This window comes from Stomoxys calcitrans, chromosome 4, assembly GCF_963082655.1.
Source record: "Stomoxys calcitrans chromosome 4, idStoCalc2.1, whole genome shotgun sequence".
Taxonomy (NCBI): domain Eukaryota; kingdom Metazoa; phylum Arthropoda; class Insecta; order Diptera; family Muscidae; genus Stomoxys; species Stomoxys calcitrans.
In genome coordinates, this window is record NC_081555.1 from 50369354 (window position 1) to 50387870 (window position 18517).

The window sequence follows — 18517 nt, forward strand, 5'->3', positions numbered from 1 at the left end:
GGGAGTGAGAAAGTCACTTCCAAATGTTTGGAGGGTAGTAATTAAATGTCTAACAAATACCATTGTATGCAACTATGTCTTTAATTTTAATATCAATAGAATTATCAGGGTAAACTAATAGAAGGTTAATTGCCTAAAACGAAGAGTGGAAAGGCGCCATGAACATTGAGAATTTTAAAATGTGTCTTTAGAAGATGAAAGAGGAAAAAAGAGAGAAAACCTCAAAAATAACAACAAACATAAACATAACATGGATACCCACCATCTCGGGTATATATGTAAATCAGCTTTCGTCATAGTCCGGTGAAAAATGCATAATTTATGCCCACATAGCAGCTATATCGAAATATGGTCCGATATGGTCGGCACGGACATTGAGTGGTCTAATAAGTACAAGTCATTGTTCAATTTGTAGAACAAAATATTGGTCTATTTAGTAGCTATATCCAAATAAAGACCAATCTGAACCATATAAGACACGGATGTCGAAAAGCCTAACATAAATTACTGTCCCAAATTTCAGCGACATCGGACAATAAATGCTCCTTTATGGGTCCAAAACCTTTAATCGAGAGATCCTTCTATATGGCAGCTATATCCAAATATGGACCGATCTGGGCCAAATTGAAGAAGGATGTCGAAAGGCCTTACACAACTCACTGTCCCAAATTTTGGGCGAAATTGGAAAATAAATGCGCCTTATATGAGCCTAAGCCGTTGAATCGAGAAATCGGTCTAAATGGCAGCTAAATCCAAATCTGAATCGATCTGGACCAAATTGCAAAAATATGTCGAAGAGCCTAACATAATTTACAGTTCCAAATTTCGGCGATATCGACAATATATGCGCCTTTTATGGGCCCAAAACCTTTAATCGAGAAATCGGTCTATATGGCAGCTATATCCAAATCTGAACCGATCTGGATCAAATTGAAGAACAATGTCAAAGGGCTTACCACAACTCAGTGTCCGAAATTTCGGCGAAATTGGAAAATAAATGCCCCTTATATGGGCCAAAGACCTTAAATCGGCGGATCGGTCCATATGGCAGCTATATCCAAATCTCTAAAAACCCTTTGCCCAAACTGAGACTTAAGTAGACGACATAGGAGTGAGACAGAGACAACTTTGTTGAGGCTTTTGATGAAAACCCATTTTCACAGGATACGACGAGACTCACGAAGACACCGGAATCTAGGAATAATTAGGTTGATCGAAGGTTTATAATTAAGGAATTTATGGTGAAGGAGGAGCTTTAAACCATTTAAGTCACCCGGACCTGATGGAATATTTCCGGCGTTACTACAGAATGAGGCAGACTATCTGGCGGCTATCTATCATCGGGCCACTATTATTACAGCGTGCATAGGACTTCCATATACTCCGAACCTGGCAGGAGGCAAGGGTGGTGCTTATACCCAAGCCCGGCAAGGCAAGTTATGCGCCTCGAAAGGCTTACAGACCCATAAGCCTTACGTCCATTCTACTCAAAACCTTGGGGACACCATGATAAAGAGTAGGAAATACAGCGAACTGCTGAAATACAAACAGCAGCCCTATATCAAAGGAAGGTCGGTAGAGATTGCCCAAATTGAAGAAGGATGTCGAGAGGCCTAACACAACTCACTGTCCCAAATTTCGGCGACATTGGTCAATAAATGCGCCTTTTATGGGCCCAACACCTTAAATCATGTGATCGGTTTATATAGCAGCTATATCCAAATCTGGACCGATCTGGGCCAAACTAAAAAAGGATGTCGAAAGACCTAGCACAACTCACTGTCCCAAATTTCTGCAAAATCGGATAATAAATGTGGTTTTTTTTGGCCCTAAGACCTTAAATCGGCGGATCGGTCTATATAGCAACTATATCAAGCTTAACATAACTTAACCTGCTTATGGGCAAAAAATGAATCTGTGCAAAGTTTCAGCTCAATATCTCTATTTTTAATGACTGTAGCGGGATTTGGGAGAGTGAGAAAAAACAAGTAAAAGCGTGTTAAGTTCGTCCAGGCCGAATCTTATATACCCTCCACCATGGATGGTATTTGTCAAGTTCTTTGAATGACTTTTTCACTACTATATGAGCTACATCAAGTTATCCACCTATATGGACCGTACTTGTCATGGCTGTTAGAATCCTTCGGGAAATGGGACAGGTCCCAAACCTTTTGGGGGATAAGTCCTCTGGTGATAGGTACCGGTCCCAGTTCCTGTCCCCTTACATGAAAAAACCTTTGTCGCTCGAAGTGACGAATTGCCACTTATTAAAATAACTTTGCAAGTATTTTAAAGGGGGTAACATTAGTTAGAAAATATATTTTTTAACGATAATTAAGTGACTTTTGACTTCACATTTCCCGTAGGGAAGTCATAGAAAAATACCACCTCCAAAATTTAAGGCAAATCGAATAATAATTATGCCCTTCAGTGGCTCAGAGTGTCCAATTGGGAGATCGGTTTGTATGGCGTCTACATCAGATTATCAATAATTTTAATAGATAATACTCGGCACAATGGTTGATAATCCAACCTAAAAGATGTATGCAAAATGTAAACCAAATTCGAAACGAATTGCGCTCTCTAGAAGCTCAAGAAGTCTAATTGGGAAATCGGTTTATATGGCAGCTATATCGCATTATCAACCGATTTGATACCAAAACATTAGATAAAAATTGCGCCCTCTGGCTTAATACACTTAGAATATCAAGACGAACAAGAATACATAAACTTTGTTGGGTCGCAGATCATTATTTCGATAAGTTACAAATGGAATGACGATGTTACTATACCTCCATGTCATGATGGAATATAAAAATGACTGTATAACTTTACAGTACAATTGACACTTTAATCGTAGGAATGAATATGAAAAACATCAACAAATTGTAATACACAAATCTAAAAAAGTATAAAGAAAGATATGCACTACTTTAATGACTATCCAGTTTATCGACGTCACATGCTACGGATGCATAACTGAATATTAGCCAATGGAAAATAACACAAAATATTTACATTTTTTATACAAAAAAAATAGAAGAGAAAAGCTATGATGTACTAATACAAAACTAATTTCATACTATTTACTTTGCAATTGCTTCAACTAGAATGTTGGAGAATAACAATCAAACAGCGCTTAGTACTGACGATTACTACGACTGGAAATTAAATATTACCGCACTCGTTCAAGTTTATACTATTGGATCATTGGAGTCTGGAGATGGTTGTATAAAACATCTAGCATTGTCAATTAAATGAATGAGAAATATATTCGAAGCTCTTTTTACGGTTAACACATAGCAATTAAAGATTTGAGACATTGAAATTAGCATGTCGGAAATCCTGCTCGATAACCTCGAAATAATTTTTGAATCGAATTGTTACTGGTGGCAAAAAATGGATATACCTGGAAAACCAACCCGAAGTGCCACCCCATTTGCCAAATCATCACCAAAACCGAATATCTATGGTGCTCGTGTAAAACACTGTATTAGGTGGGATCAGAATGATTGTTTTGTAGGAGAACTGCACTGAACAGTGTTGCCACTGCAGAACATTTTTTCTACCAAATTTTCTTTAAAAATCCACCAAATCCCCAATTAGATGACCAAAACTTAAAATTTCTTAAAAATAGGTACACAAATGTTAGTACTATAAAGCGTAAATGTAAATCGAACATAAACTGAAGGAAAAGTTAATGCCAGATGTGCTATCTTCCCTTTCATGCGGTATTGTGAATTTAACCCTTTTTTTAACTATACCGAGTGTAAAGCATTCAGTACCGTTTTATATTGAAAAAAGTTATACGAGGGTTGCCTTTTATATTTCGGGATTAGAGAACACAAAAACAAATATTAGTCATCGAAATATTTCAAAATATTCCCCATCAAGTTCTATAAACGTTTGCATGCGCTTGAACCAATTGTCGAAGCACTTTTGCCACTCTGATTGAGTTATCTCCAAAACGTGCATTCTGAACGTATCAAATGCTTCTTCAGGTGTCGAAAAACTTTAACCTCTCATTTTATTTTTTACGTACGGGAATAAAAAGAAGTCATTCGCAGAAGTCATAATCGCACGAAAATATTCACCATTTAATTCCATTTTTTTTTTTGGGCGAGATGAATCTTTTAACTTACTGTAAACAACATAAATGGCGCTCGTATGTCAAAACGTTCTGAATACTTATAACCTCAAAAATGTCAAGCTTTACGATAGAGCTGTCAGTTGGCAGATTACAATACATTGGTTGACTAATCCCGAAATATAAAAGGCAACCCTCGTTACCAAGAGGTATTGATGACGTGACCATTTTTTTTTACAGTGTATATATGGCAGCTGTATCAAAATTCGAAAAAAATTATTTGTGTGCGAAACTTTCATAAGAGCTTAATATTTCGAATTTCGCAAAGGTGCTATAAAATTTATATAAACAAGGGCTGGGCCGAATCTAATACACCCTCCATACATCAATAAGAAGTTTTTTTTTATCAAAATTTCGAGCGGCTATCTCTACTCAACGAAAGCAAGCGCGCTTTCGACTGACAGATGGATGGACTAAATCGATTAAGAATGCCATAGAGAAAATTTTCGAGGATTTACAAATGGTATAACAACATTGAATACCCCCATATTACTAGAGCTGGCAAACCATCGATATTTGCTCCATTCGATAATTTCGATATATTTCCTCTTAACTATCGATAGTGTGAAATATCGACAAATGTCGTACTTTTTTGTTATTTCATCGTAATTTTGAAGGATTTTTAATAAAAATCTAACATTTGGCTTATAAATTATGGGATTGGTTGTTAGTCCAATAATTTTTATCAAAAAAGGGTCCATTTTATTTTTCCTGTTAGTATCGATGGTGTTAAAATTATCGATATTGGCGCAAAAATCAACCTATCGATAATACCATTGATTGTTTCCCAGCTCGACATACTACGCGGGTAGTTTAAAAGAGATAGGCACTCTAGTCAGATGTGAGTGAAAATCGCTTAATTTTCAAAAACGTTAGCTTTCGAAGATGGGCGAGGCAATTCAAGCGAAATTGTGTACATATAAATTAACCTAAAAAAATTTGGTATCTAAATTCGGGGTAGGGTGGCAGGGTGCCGCCCTATGCCACCGAAATATCTGGGGTCGTTCCACCGCACATGTTAATAAAGGACTCAAATAAAAGGTGTTAGAGAATGAAAGAAGGCGCAGCAGATAGGGCTCGGTTCAATTAGTAACTCTTAAAGGCACATTTTTAGATGATATCCCTACAACTGATAACAATTAGCTTAATAAGACTCATCGACACTCATGACAACTTCAACGGACCGCTGCCATAGAGACCAATTCCCTTTTTCAACTTCCTGAGCACATAAAATGTGTTGTTATGTCCGTGAAGATAAATGTAACTTTAACTAGCAGAGACACAAACCAATTCACTTAACAGTGCTATGTTACGAGCTTAGCTTATCTAACAGAAAAAATCTAAAAATAAAATCAAAAAAAATGACAAAAAATCATAAAAAAAGAGAATTAGATAAAGTAGCATTGCAAGAAATTCGCTTTTTGATTTAGACTTTAGACGTGTGGTCATTTTGGATATTCCGCTTTTTAAATGAAATTGTAGGCATCGAGAACGTCCTTCACTATAAGTGAATGGCTCGTTTTTGGACATTCTCTCAGTTTTTGGACATTCTGCTATTTGCTTTAGATCATCCTAGACATCGAGAGCTTCCTTTACTATAAGTGGGTACGACGCATCCCCCCAGTTTTTTGCACCTTACGGTTTGAACTCTTGAGTGTTTTAGGTTTGTCCGTTATGCATGTCTTACGATTTCCGTTATGTAGCTCTTACGATGTTATTGTACAATATGTAAGCTTAATCATATGAAAATTGCGCCCTCTATAGGCACAATGGATCTTAGAGGATACATTCAGTGTCAGATAGCTTAATTTTGTTTAGTTTTGCAAAAAAAGTAACTTTTGCCATAGCAACCATCAGAAAAATATCAATCGATATTCAGTCAAAAAATATCGATATTCTGCCAGCTCTAGTTGAAACCCCCTTTGACACATACAAACATACCAATATGCATAATTTTTATTTATTTTGGACTTGAAGAATTTCGAGTTATACTTCCTCTTCAAGCCCATGCCCAAGCGATTCTCATTGAGGCGTTTTTACTTATTCCACATTCCATTTGTTACTTGATGTGAATTTGTTTCTATTTTCGTGCTCTGTAATTTATTTTTCCCTATTACAATCAGCTTCTTGTTGTTGTGAATGTTTGTATGACATGGTGCAACTATTGAGCACATGCCACTCAGTGCACGTGTACAAATATTGGCAAATACACATGCAAGTACATGCATTCGCACAAAACCCAATAGGTATGTAGCTTTTCTAAACTTAATAAAATAATTATAGTGTTTGCTTAATTTGTTGCACAAGCAGATGTATCTGCTGCCGTGGCTCTGCCACAGCTAATAACGTCAAAGCGCTGCGCTAAAGCACTCAGCCATTTAAACGCAATACCAAGCTGCCATACACGAGGCGTCGTAGGTCGTGGGCAACATGCAAGCTAACGAGAAAACAAGAGGGTGGTGTACCGTTTAGATACGTTGTATACAGGTGTGTTTTTCTGTTGTTACCGATTGCTGTGTGACTAGTTTGTGTAAGTGTTGGCCATTCTCGTTTGCATTTGCAATTTCGTTTTGCCTCGCCAACAACAAACCCATCTCTACATTCAATGCATTTGCTGCTATCATTGAGAGAATGACATCAACTTTGAGGGCGCAATCAATTTTAATTAAAAAATCTACAAGCATACAAACACACATGCATACATAAATAAGTCACCATGCACATGTGCTAGCACATCTCCTTAGTTTTATTAGATAAAATAATCTCAGTAGCAGTAGGCGCCTAATAATAGTACCTATTCTGTGAGATACATATGTATATAATTCTGTGCACCATGTAGATAAGTTGAACGATATTTCACAGTTGACTACATAAGCCATGGTTAGACTCTCGATAACGTACCGCAAATGTAAAATTAATGTAGCGTAAATGTAAAGAGACAATTATGCTTATTACAAAACTTAGCATTTGCCATTACAAACAAAACAAGCAAAGCGCAAGATTTATCGATATCAAGTGTGTTCGTGTACTCAAAAAATTTTACAAATTGTTACTGGAAGTCGTTAGCGGTCTTTATTTGCCAGCAGAAGAGACCGGGGGAGTAGGTTAGAGCGAGCAACATTTTGAGAGTTTGGTAATTGAGAGCATGCAATTTTCTATTGGAAGTTTTTTTTCCCAGCAGTAATTCGCAGCATCGAACAGCTGTTTTATGAAAGCCAGTTGTTTAATTCAAACAAACAGCAAAAGAAAGTTAGGGCTATTCTTACTCTCCTGCAAATTTTTATTAACAAATTTTTACTGGAAAAGTAGTTATCTATATACATATTTTTGAGTTTTTGGAATTTGTTTAAATTTTATTAGCTGAATGTTGTTTTACTCCCCCTTCTTTGAAATTATGTTTATCGGTCATTGCAGTGACTAGGGACACTTAATTCAAAACAGCAAAAATGTTTGCTAAAACAACAGCTTTTGTCTGCTGAAAATGGGGAAGAAGACATTACTGCTGTTTCAGCAAACATAGGGCTGCTGTATTAACAAACATTTCTTACTGATATTTCAACTAAAAAAATCAGCTGTTTTGAGTACAAAACTTTGCTGAAAAAAATATATGCTACTTTTTATGGTTGTTTGTTAATTGTTTTGATTCCTTTATGCATTTTTTAGATTTTTTTTAGAAATTATGTTGGAAGAGATGATTTCAATTTGTGGAATAGTACTGTAAAGAAGCTACCTCATCCATCCATTGGTATATATTTCGAAATTTGGCTGAGTTAGCTCGCATTTTTGTTATTGCTCTACTAATGTCCACACGACTGGCATGGCTTTTGTATCTAAATTTAAAGAAAAACGATGATGGAAAGTATACATTCAGCGGTGATTTAAAACATCCACTGAGACACACATTTACATATGTGTGCTATTTTTTCTTCTAACATCCCCCTCATAATTAAGCAGCAGTCATTTTCAGCAAAGTGTATACACACACATTGTAGAACCCTTTGTACTGCTGTAACGAGTACTTACTTGTTATTGTCATTAGACAAAAGGTGGATTACTAATAATTGCAAGATATTAGATTGAGTTTGTACCATTTTCCAAAGCTCTCTGTATCTCAGCAAATGCATAGGCATTGTATGCATGTATGAATGCATTGGGTTAGTTAAGTGTTCTATTCAGTTTAATAAATGCAAATTAAAAAGTAAACATAGAAGTAAAAACTAACGACCGTAAGATATGTAGTACACATTGGCAGCCAACAGAAAACACTGACAGCCCACCAAATAGAATATGCCAAAAAAAATCTAATGAGCAACATGTGCGATCTAATAGATGTCAATCATTCAAATTGATATTGGTTTAAATGAATAACGACAAAATGGATTGGGACAGTCGACAGACAAGGAACCGAGCGGAGAAATATACAAACACATGCTCTAGTGGTGAAACTGAGCACATACGCATATTACCTACCAAATGAACAATGGAATTATTCTACGACATGTTCAGTCAGTTGGTCTGACAGATAGAAGTGCAGGGATAGATGAACAGGTAGAGCAAGTGAAAAGCAATATTCGTGCATTTCACACTTTATTTTGTTTTTAGTCATAACAAGTATGTATCTATTTAAGCTTTAAGTTCGACCGGCACGAATCGTATATATTGTCAGCCGTCGCGTCGTTCGCCAGGTTTTTCGGATTAAGATTTCCGATGACTAACATATAACTTATTCAACATATGTATAAGATTTATCATTCCTTTGAACTCAAGAAATATATTCAAAACATCGGTTTGCAGAAGAGATACTTGGCATTGAGGTTGAGTCCTAATATAAGATAGATATGCACAATTTATTTTTTTGGCGAATTAGAATTTTGCTTCAAGAAGTCGATTTTTGTCAGTGGTTATATAGGAGCGAGCATTTTTATCCCCTAAAACCTGCAAAACTTTGATTGCAAATAGGCTTTATCCATTCCAAATAATATGACAATCAAAAATTTAAAATTTTTGATGTCAAGTTCAATATTTCTAGGTGTAACATATGACACGCATTACGGTGGAAGGAAAAACAATTTAAATTTGTAAAAAATTTTATTAGAATTCTGTATATTATTTGCCGGCAAAAGAGTGCGTTACAGTCGGCAAAACTTTGAAAGTTTGGTAATTAAGAAGCTGCACACTTCTGATGCAGGGTTTTTCCCCTGCAGCAAAGTGCAGCTTTGGACAGATGTTTTACAAACACCTGCAATATTATTAAAAAAAAGTTGCAAAATTTTAAAAAAAAAAAATTTTACTGGAAAAATTGCCGAACACATCTAATACCAAATATGCTATTTTGGAGAGTTAACATCTGTCCATGGCTGAGTAATAAAAGGTTACCACACTTGCCAATAACAAAAAGTGAAAAGGCCCCATCAACATTGAGGACGTGAAAATGCGCCGATTAAAAGAGAACAAGTTGATATGCTCAATGGGAAGTACTGTCAAATTTTCAAAAAGTTTTATGTCAGCTGATCGCTTTCTGCAACCAAAGATTTTAGGAATTGTACAAGATTAGTCTTCTTTTCTAAAAAGAAAACACAATTTAGGCTCCAACATGTATGAAACAGTTGTTTTTACTAGCGGTATGATGTTGAAAATTTTCAATTTTTGTATTAAATAAAAAAATAGTGTTTTAAACTTGCTATTAACTGTGCCAAAAATGTTAAAGAAAAGTTTTATTTGTATATTTAACAAACTTCTTTTTCAACGCAATTGAACGTAACTTCGTAATAATTTGCAAATTAATTTTGTATTTATGAAGGAACAAATAGATGAATTGGTTAAAATGTTGCATTCTATGTGCCAACTTGCATGAATCTAAACTGTGTCACTTTTACGAAATTAGGAAGACCAAACAGACCCTATGTCTTGGTCGTATACGGTCTTTGTCTGCAACCTTATGGGTTGATACTCTATATGAACAACTGTCGTTGTTCACGTGGGAAGTCGCATAAAAACTCGCATAAAAACTGCATAAAAAAATTTAAAAAGGGAAATAAATAAATGCCTTTTTTACGCTTATAGGTAAGGGGTAATAAGTTCGTATTTCACAGTGAAAATTTAAAATTTTTCACGTTAACTTTTTGTAGGTAACAGGTTTTGAAGCCAAAACGCTTGGCTATTGCATTTACTAGGGCATTCCCTCATTATTTATGATAACATTTTATACAAGTATTATGTTATCAGAGAGATTTTTACAGTTTTTTTCAAAAAAGTAATCGTGAAAAACATGTATACTTCACTGTGAAACAGGAACTTAAAACCCCCCTTATGGCTTAGACGGAGCACTTAAAAATAATTAATCCTGGTCTAATATGAAAAAAAAAAAAAAATTATGTAATTATGAGATTTTGCTAATGTTTTTTTTTTCAATAATTCCGAAAGCTGAACAGAAAAGTCAAACAGAATAACAACACATTAATCGATAACCGACAGTGTAAACAGACATTTTATTCAATCGCTGAAGCTAAATTTTGTGTCTGAAAAAGAAGTCACGGCAAGTCCATTTAATGTCTTTCCGCTGCTGAAAGTTATCGATTGTTAGAAGCTTTTGATCGACTAAAAACTTGTGAACGAGACTCAAAAATGGTGATTTCTACAAGTAGACAGTGAAGGGACTGATCTGCCAAAAGGTATTTGAAAATAAGGAATTGAAAGCATTACTCAAGGAAGATTATTGTTAAACACAAAAAATTCGAGTCAAACAACAAGCCATTTCCATTCGTTAAAAAACATCGGAAATTATTCAAAAACAAGAAAATTGGATCTTGTGTTGATTGAAACCAAAATACATTAAAATGCGATATTGAGTGTTGAAAATTCTGCTTGAACGCTACAAAAAGGGAGCACTACTAAATTTCTGCAACGAAATTTATTATTCAAAACAGCAAAAATGTTTGCTAAAACAGCAGTTTTTGTCTGCTGAAAATGGGACAGCAGACATTAATGCTGTTTCAGCAAATATAGGGCTGCTGTTTCAGCAAACATTTCGGTCAGCAAAATCAGCAAACCAAATCTTCTGCATTTAAGCACAAAAATCAGCTGAAAAAAAATTATGCTATATTTTATGTTTGCCTGTTACTTGTTTTGATTAATTTAGAGAAATTGGTTTAGAAATTTGGTTGGAAGAGATGATTCTAATTTGTGGAATATTACTGAAAAAAAATGCTACCTGATCAACAAATTCCTTGCACACATGACATCGCATCCATTGGTATACATTTCGAAATGTGGCTGAAGCTCGCTCGCATTTTTTGTTATTGCTCTACTAATGTGTACATGGCATTACTTTTTGTTTCTAAATTTGAAGAAAAAAGATTACGGAAAGTATAAATTCAGTGGTGATACTCACCACCACCACCAAATCGGTCCATACAGCTGCCCTATAAACCGATCTTGGGTCTTGACTTATAGAGCCTCTAGAGGGCGCGATTTTCGTCCGATTTGAATGAAATTTTGCACGTGATGTTTTGGTATCACTTGCAACAACGTTGCTAAGTATAGTTCAAATCGTTTCATAACCTGATATAGATGTCATATAAACCAATCAGCCACATTAACGTTGATGTTGAAGCCGAATATCCATGGCATAAACATAATGTTCTGTATTTGGTAGTATCAGAAGGGTATTTTGTATTACACCCAGAGAAATAAGTTTGCTGGTATGAGCAAACATTGTCTGCTGATTTGAAATAAAAAGTATCCACTATTATGGGAAACTATAAATTTTTGGGCATTTTTTTCATCAGAAATCTTTAGGTGTGTGGGGGGTCCAAAGGTCCAACATTGGAAAATTGATTTTTTTTTCTCGAAAAAATTGCGAAATTACCTCTATGAAATGAATGAGACAACACCAATTAAGTTCGACACTTTTTTCTCACTAGCGCCCCCTTTCCAATTCATATAGCGATGGATATACTGTCCATAGACCTACAGGAGAAATGTTGTACAGTTACTATACAAATAGTAGCTCCCGTTTTATTTTGGTCAAGTAATGGTTAACATTGGACAATACTATGGATGAGGTTTGTCTTCATTTTCAGGCAAAAAATCTACATTATTACTTTGTACACCCTACAATCTGCGTAGAACTATTACTCCTATAAAAATCCAGCCTTTTGTGACGAAAAAATGGAAGATAAAAATTGTGTGTTGTAATTGCCTACCATTTAGATAGTGACGTATCCATTTCTTTTTTGGTGGTGGCAGTAGAGATTCATCCACCTCATCTTCATTTAGTTCCCTGTCGCCACTGACCTCCGCTCTATGACCCTGCAGCGAAGATGTATCATAGCTTTTCGATTTTGGCGACTTTTGTTTATGCAGGAAATGATCGCTTCTTTTACGCAGAGTACGTTTGAGATCACAGTTGACAGCTGGCGACTTGCTGCTGGTGCGGGGTGGTAAACATAACGAACCACGAAGCAAGGAATTTTTCGATAAAGAATTCTTAAATCCAGTTAGAGACGGTTTCGAGGAATAATTATGCATATCAGAATACGCGGGCAAAGATGCTGCTCTCGCACTGGGAATAGTTTTTATTGAGGATGCATTTAAGGCATTAATCGCTGTAACTTTGTTCAGATATTGTTGCTGACTATCCATATAAAAATAAGGCTTAAACAAAGGATGATTGTTATGCACAAATGCTGGCGATGGTATTGTCGTCGGTGGCGCAGGAACAATGGCCAATGAAGGGGCGGGAGCCGTCGCCGCCGCATTCACAGGTAGTGGTGATGTACGCATAGACAACATAGCTGCCGCTGCGGCTGCTGCCACCGAGCCAAAGCTATCATCACCCACCCCTCTTGACGGGCTATGTGATGATGCTGGCGATTGTATGACGGCTGGCTGTAGGCTAGTTTGAGTAACTGTCGTCGTTTGTTGTGACAAATGCAATGCATTCAAACGAATGAAGGTATCGGCTAGTACATCCAATGGCATTAAATCTATTACCGAATTGTTGACTGGCGCCGAGGCGCTCCTAGTAGAGGTGACTAATTGCGACGGTATTGCATCCTCACAGCGAAGTGGTAGCGTTGAGTTTGTGACTCTTGTTGCCATCAACCCATTGGCGGCAAGTTCAGATGGAGCAAGCAACAAGTGTCCGTTGCTGGCTTCAGCAATTGCTGTTGCCGGCCAGGGTGTTGAAGGAATCGCTGGACTTTTGGGGCAGGTTCGCACTTGGTTTCTCATGTATTGTTGCAGTTGGGCCATAAGACTTAGGGGACCATTCTGCAATAGAACATTGCTGGCATTGTAATACATGGCAGCTGCTGCAGCCACCGCTGCTGCGGCAGTTGAAGGACTTGCATTGGCTGCACCCACACTGGCCGCCATTGAGTGGCTCGTGGCTGTCGATGACGTTTGGGGTTTTGCCATCAACTCATTCTCGTGTAATTTTGTTAAATTCACTAAATTTGCTAGGGAAATATCATCCGGTGCTCCCATGGGTGGTGGTGGTAATGCTGCATTTGCATACAACTCTGTTTGAAGTGGTTTATTACTGGTGCTAAGTGCAGGGTGCCACATGACGCTCTAGACGGCGTAGATTACAACTTGGGGTTGATACAAAAAGAACAAGACACAAAGCAAAAGACGTGATTTCATCAACCACGTTTCGCGAACGCGTTTATTTTGTTAAGCAGATTTCTTTCAATTGACATGGAATTTATCAACATTTTAACGAAAACATTAAAAAACAATATCGAAATATTTTTTGTTTTTGGCAATTGTTGTTTGTTTTTGATTTTAAGCCAACAACTATAACGTTTTGTCAACCGCACACGCGAGCGACTTATTTACGAATGATTGCTATTTTTATTTAAAAAATTTAACAATGCTTTAGTCTTTTTCGTCTTATACAGTGTTTGCTTCGTTGCTGTTGTTATTGAATTTATTTTTTTTTTTTTTGCACAAATTATTCTCAGCAGCTCACAAACGACGAACGCGAAGCAAACAACAAATTGAAATGCAATTTTAATTTTTCTTTGGGATTTTTTCTTTTGAGTTGTACATGAATGTCTCCGCCGTGAGTCGTTGTTGGTGGCAGAGAGCCAGTAGTCAGTTCAGTCAACGTGCAGTGGTGATGTTCTAAAAACCACAACAAAAGCAGGCGACATGCAAAAAATAGTAGCAGCGACAGCAGTCATAAGTGCAGCAGCAGCGACGTATAAAACGGAACGTCATACGACAACAACAGCACTTTGGTTGTTTGCCTGTAGTTGGCCAGGATACAGAGAGCAAGCACTTTGCAGAAAAGTAAAATAAAAAAAAACAAACACAACATCGGAATGTGTTTCGCCGTCATTCGCCCCCGGCAACCTGCCTGTGAGCCAATGAACTAAAAAAAAAAACACCACAACAGTACGTTCTACGTCAATGGCTATAAATGAATGACAGACAACCTGGGAAAGACCTAACCCATACCAATGCCATAGCAACAACAACAACAGAGCTTTCTTTCATCGTGTTTTTGCATTATTTGCCTTTGCAGATACATACATACACAAAAGACTGTTGTAGGTGTGGGAGTGTAAGAATTTTAAGGTCCACTTTTACACCCTCCTACAAACATCGTCACCCTCAACCACAACGCTGCATCACAAACAAAAAAGGCCATAAACAAAGCAAAAAAACCTAACACCAATAACAGCTAACACCACTTTGCAATGAGCAGTGAATTGGCAGCAACGGCGGTTGTAACGTTGATGTTGGCGGCAGCGACATTTCGTATTTCAATTCGTTGGGGCTTTGTTTTGTATAAAATATGACCCGAATGAATGTTGTTACCGACCGATAAACGACAGCATTCCCATGCGATGTCTCGTCTACCAACAATAATAACAGCAACAACGACAAGGGGAACGAACATGACAAATAAAAGCTGATTGCATTCACGCATACTCAAACACACCGCCCATATATTGGGGACTATAAGCCAAAACAGGTATGGTTTATTTAGTATGAGGGTTGCCATATGGCTTTATTTGCAAAACTTTTAAGCGAAATAATCTGTGCTTATGGGGATGAGTGTACACCACTTTGCTGTGGTACCTAGAGATTTTCGAAGGATGTCTTAGAGAGTGTGCGGAAACTTTCTGCTAATAGTGTTCATGGCTATATCGATGGAGCCCTCTACTCATCTATGTAGATTTGCAGATACCAAGCCTGCTGTGGCTTAACGATCAGACATGTCATATGTACTTTCACAAATACAACTCTGGAAGTAGTACACATCGTGTTATACGCATGAAAAATTTATTATGAGAAAGGGGTATTGGAAAAGGTGAGGTTGAAAAGAGGGTGCGGATATTAATTCGCCCCATGCCACTATAGTCATACACCTTAGCGAGTAATCGGCTTGTTGTGCGCTCTAATCGGCTTGTTAGAATTAATATGCCACTTTATCGATTAAATCGAGCTTTTTTTGTTTAACGAATATACATGTAGATATGTGTATAAACAAAGTACAATACATATGAGAATACATAACGATTAGAGCGCGCTCTATTCGTATATGGAGTACATAAGACAAGTCTTATTAATACAGAAAGTGGCAGCTCATATGATATGTCCGATCGTATAATTGAAGCTTAAGATATAATTTCATTACGACGATTGGCAAAAATATCTTATCAGACAGACAGGCAGCTATTAAATCCATGGGGAGCATATTTCTGAATTCAAATACCGCCATCGATTGTCACTAATCTCCCATCGAGATGGCTGAACAGTTCAAAACTCACTTGTTCTTGGTGTCGGGTCACAGAAATATCGCCCAGGGAATTGTAGAGCTGACGAGCTTGCAAAACTAGGAACTACCTAACACATTCCAAGGGAACTGCAATCTGTAGTTATGCCTTTAGTGTCATACATGAAGGGCAACGAATGACAGATGGTTACAAAGTCACATTATAGTTTGTGTCTGGGGCTATGGAAACCACTGCGACTAGGTCATTGGAAGTTATGTTGGAAATTCAGTCTATGGACTTGTTTATAAGGGAAACATCGGAGACGACTCTTTTTAGGTTGTCTGATCAGAAAACATACTAATAGACTCAAGGTTGCAAGTAACGACTTCTGCAGAAGCTGTAAGGACGCCTTGAAGAGGAGACTGTAGAACATCTGCTGTGTGGTTGTTCCGCACTGGCAGGCAGAAGGATTTCCACGTTAGATTCTCATTTCTTTGAGGACTTCCAATTCAGACGAATTGGCGGATGTGAACATTCGCATGTTGTTGGGATTTCTAAAGCGATCTGGTTGGTTCAGCAGTAGAAACTAGAAGACATCTTCCTTCTCCTGTTCCTGTGATATTAACGCCCAGAGTTTCGACGTTCTTTATAATCGACGTAGGTTTTACATTACATTTGCATCTCTCCATCCCACAGGTATATGCGATATGCTGATACTACAAGCAGAGTATATCTCCCAAGCCAAAGAGCCAGCCTATAGGACACAGCTTGTAGTTCAACCGGCGATAAATATCTGGATAAGACGATTTAAAAGGGTCGGAACTTTTGAACGCCCAAAGCATCCGTGACTCACACTCAACTACAATTATATGTCAGTGATAACCATTTCCGGCGCCACGCTTCCCGTTGGAGGGTTTGCAGGGAAATGTGCAAGAGTGGTTCTAGTGTTTCCTCACTAGATATTGGCCTAACGTTATTTCTATGTACATATATTAGCAAAAAGTTCTTCGGGCGATTTATCCATATAATGTAATGGAAAAAATATGGCAACATTGCAAAGTGTCTTAAAGCCACATAGAAATCTCTTTTATTAATATACACATGTAGATTTGGAGTACTGCATAACTTTGCGTATTTGTACCCATATATAATGAAAAGCACAGTTGCTCACTGGCAGTGAGTGGTACGTAAGGATAAACATTGTGCAATCTGGTGGAAAGACTTGTAAAAACGCTTGAATAGCCGAACCTAGGCTACACACCACCACGAACTCTTTGAAAAATTAAAGAAAGTTTGAAGGTTGCTGATCTTCGGGAGGAAATATAACCCAAATCGAAGACAAATTTTGGTCTCAGGCAAATGAGCATAACGAATCACCTTATCGAGACGTTCAAGAATATATTTTTGGGATTAGGTAACATCATTGTGAGATGTAACAAACGGAATGACGAGACCACTATACTCCCCATTCTATTGTAGTAGATATAGAAAGAGACTTGAGCGAAGCGTTTTTGCACTGCTTTGAGTATTTCGCAACAGCCAGCTAACTGACTGAGAATAAAAAGCTGTACCATTGATTTCAACTGAGAACAAACTTTTTATGAAGAGATGAGAAAAGGCATAAGATTGGTAGGTAGGCAGGTACTGGGTATTGAGGTAAATGCCATGTGATTACAAATTAACTAATGTACTTAACACTTGTGACTAACACACGCAAAGGTTTATGTGTCATTTAAATGAAGCGAAGGAAAAGAGGCAGAGAGAATATGTATGGATTGGAAAGTTAGGGCGGTAGTAATTGTGTGATGTGATAAGGAGCAAACATTGCATGTTCAAATGCCAAAAGCGACAGATGAAGTAGCAAAAAGTCTTACAAAAATAAACAACACCACAGGTACTTCTGCCGTAAAACCTTCGAAAATGGTATCCTATAAATCATTAAAGCAGGTGTTAACGAAGACAAACGCAACAACAAGCTACAAGGAAATAACTTTAGCAGTGACACTTTCACCGCTACTTTATAAGAAATCGCGGCTGAATATGAATGTGTAACTATAACAATAAACACAAACTAAAAATAACCTCAGAACTGACTAACAAGGGTATGTATTTGATACACCCATGAGAACAGAGTTGCCATACATTATTTCATTTATGTTTTGGACAGGAACGAGCATGAATACTCCTGAAGACTTACATAAATTTACTCCGTTTACAAGTAACGAGCAAAATCTTGCTTAGTTCGTGCCGAATTTTATAAACCCTCCACCATGGACCTTATTCAAAGCGGGAGTCACAAATGTACCTAGGTTTATATTAGAGCAATATCCAAATGTGAACCCAAATAGGCTTTTTGCGATCACCAACTAAAATCTCACCAAAGTAATAAACATACAAAGTCTTATCAAAAAATAAACGTTACTTTAAAATTTCGTGAGTTACGTATGTTCGATTTTAATTTTTTTTTCTGTTGCGTTGGTACATATGTCTGTTATATATGTTGGTAATATCAGCCATTTCGAAACGTCCGTTTGTTTTTGACAGATAAAAAGGTTAGTCGTGTTTTGGTGCGCTATTTGATTATTTTCTATTCGAAAAAATGGATTAAAAAACTGTATTAAGTCTACGAAAAATATAT

General features: G+C 37.0%; 1 protein-coding gene across 3 annotated transcripts in view; it reads right to left on the minus strand.

Moving 5' to 3' along the window:
- LOC106080848 (probable serine/threonine-protein kinase DDB_G0282963) overlaps nt 1-14314 on the minus strand; it is a 56739-nt gene extending 42425 nt beyond the window's left edge. For 2 of the 3 annotated variants that reach the window (XR_009398007.1, XM_013242439.2), the window contains exon 1: nt 12352-14314. Coding sequence is in view for 2 of the 3 variants with exons in the window: in XM_013242439.2 (XP_013097893.2) it covers nt 12352-13717 (1366 nt within the window). In the remaining variant the exon portion in view is untranslated. The remainder of the gene's footprint in view (nt 1-12351) is intronic. The other variant, XM_013242440.2, reaches the window with a different exon arrangement.
- Nucleotides 14315-18517: the final 4203 nt, after the last annotated feature.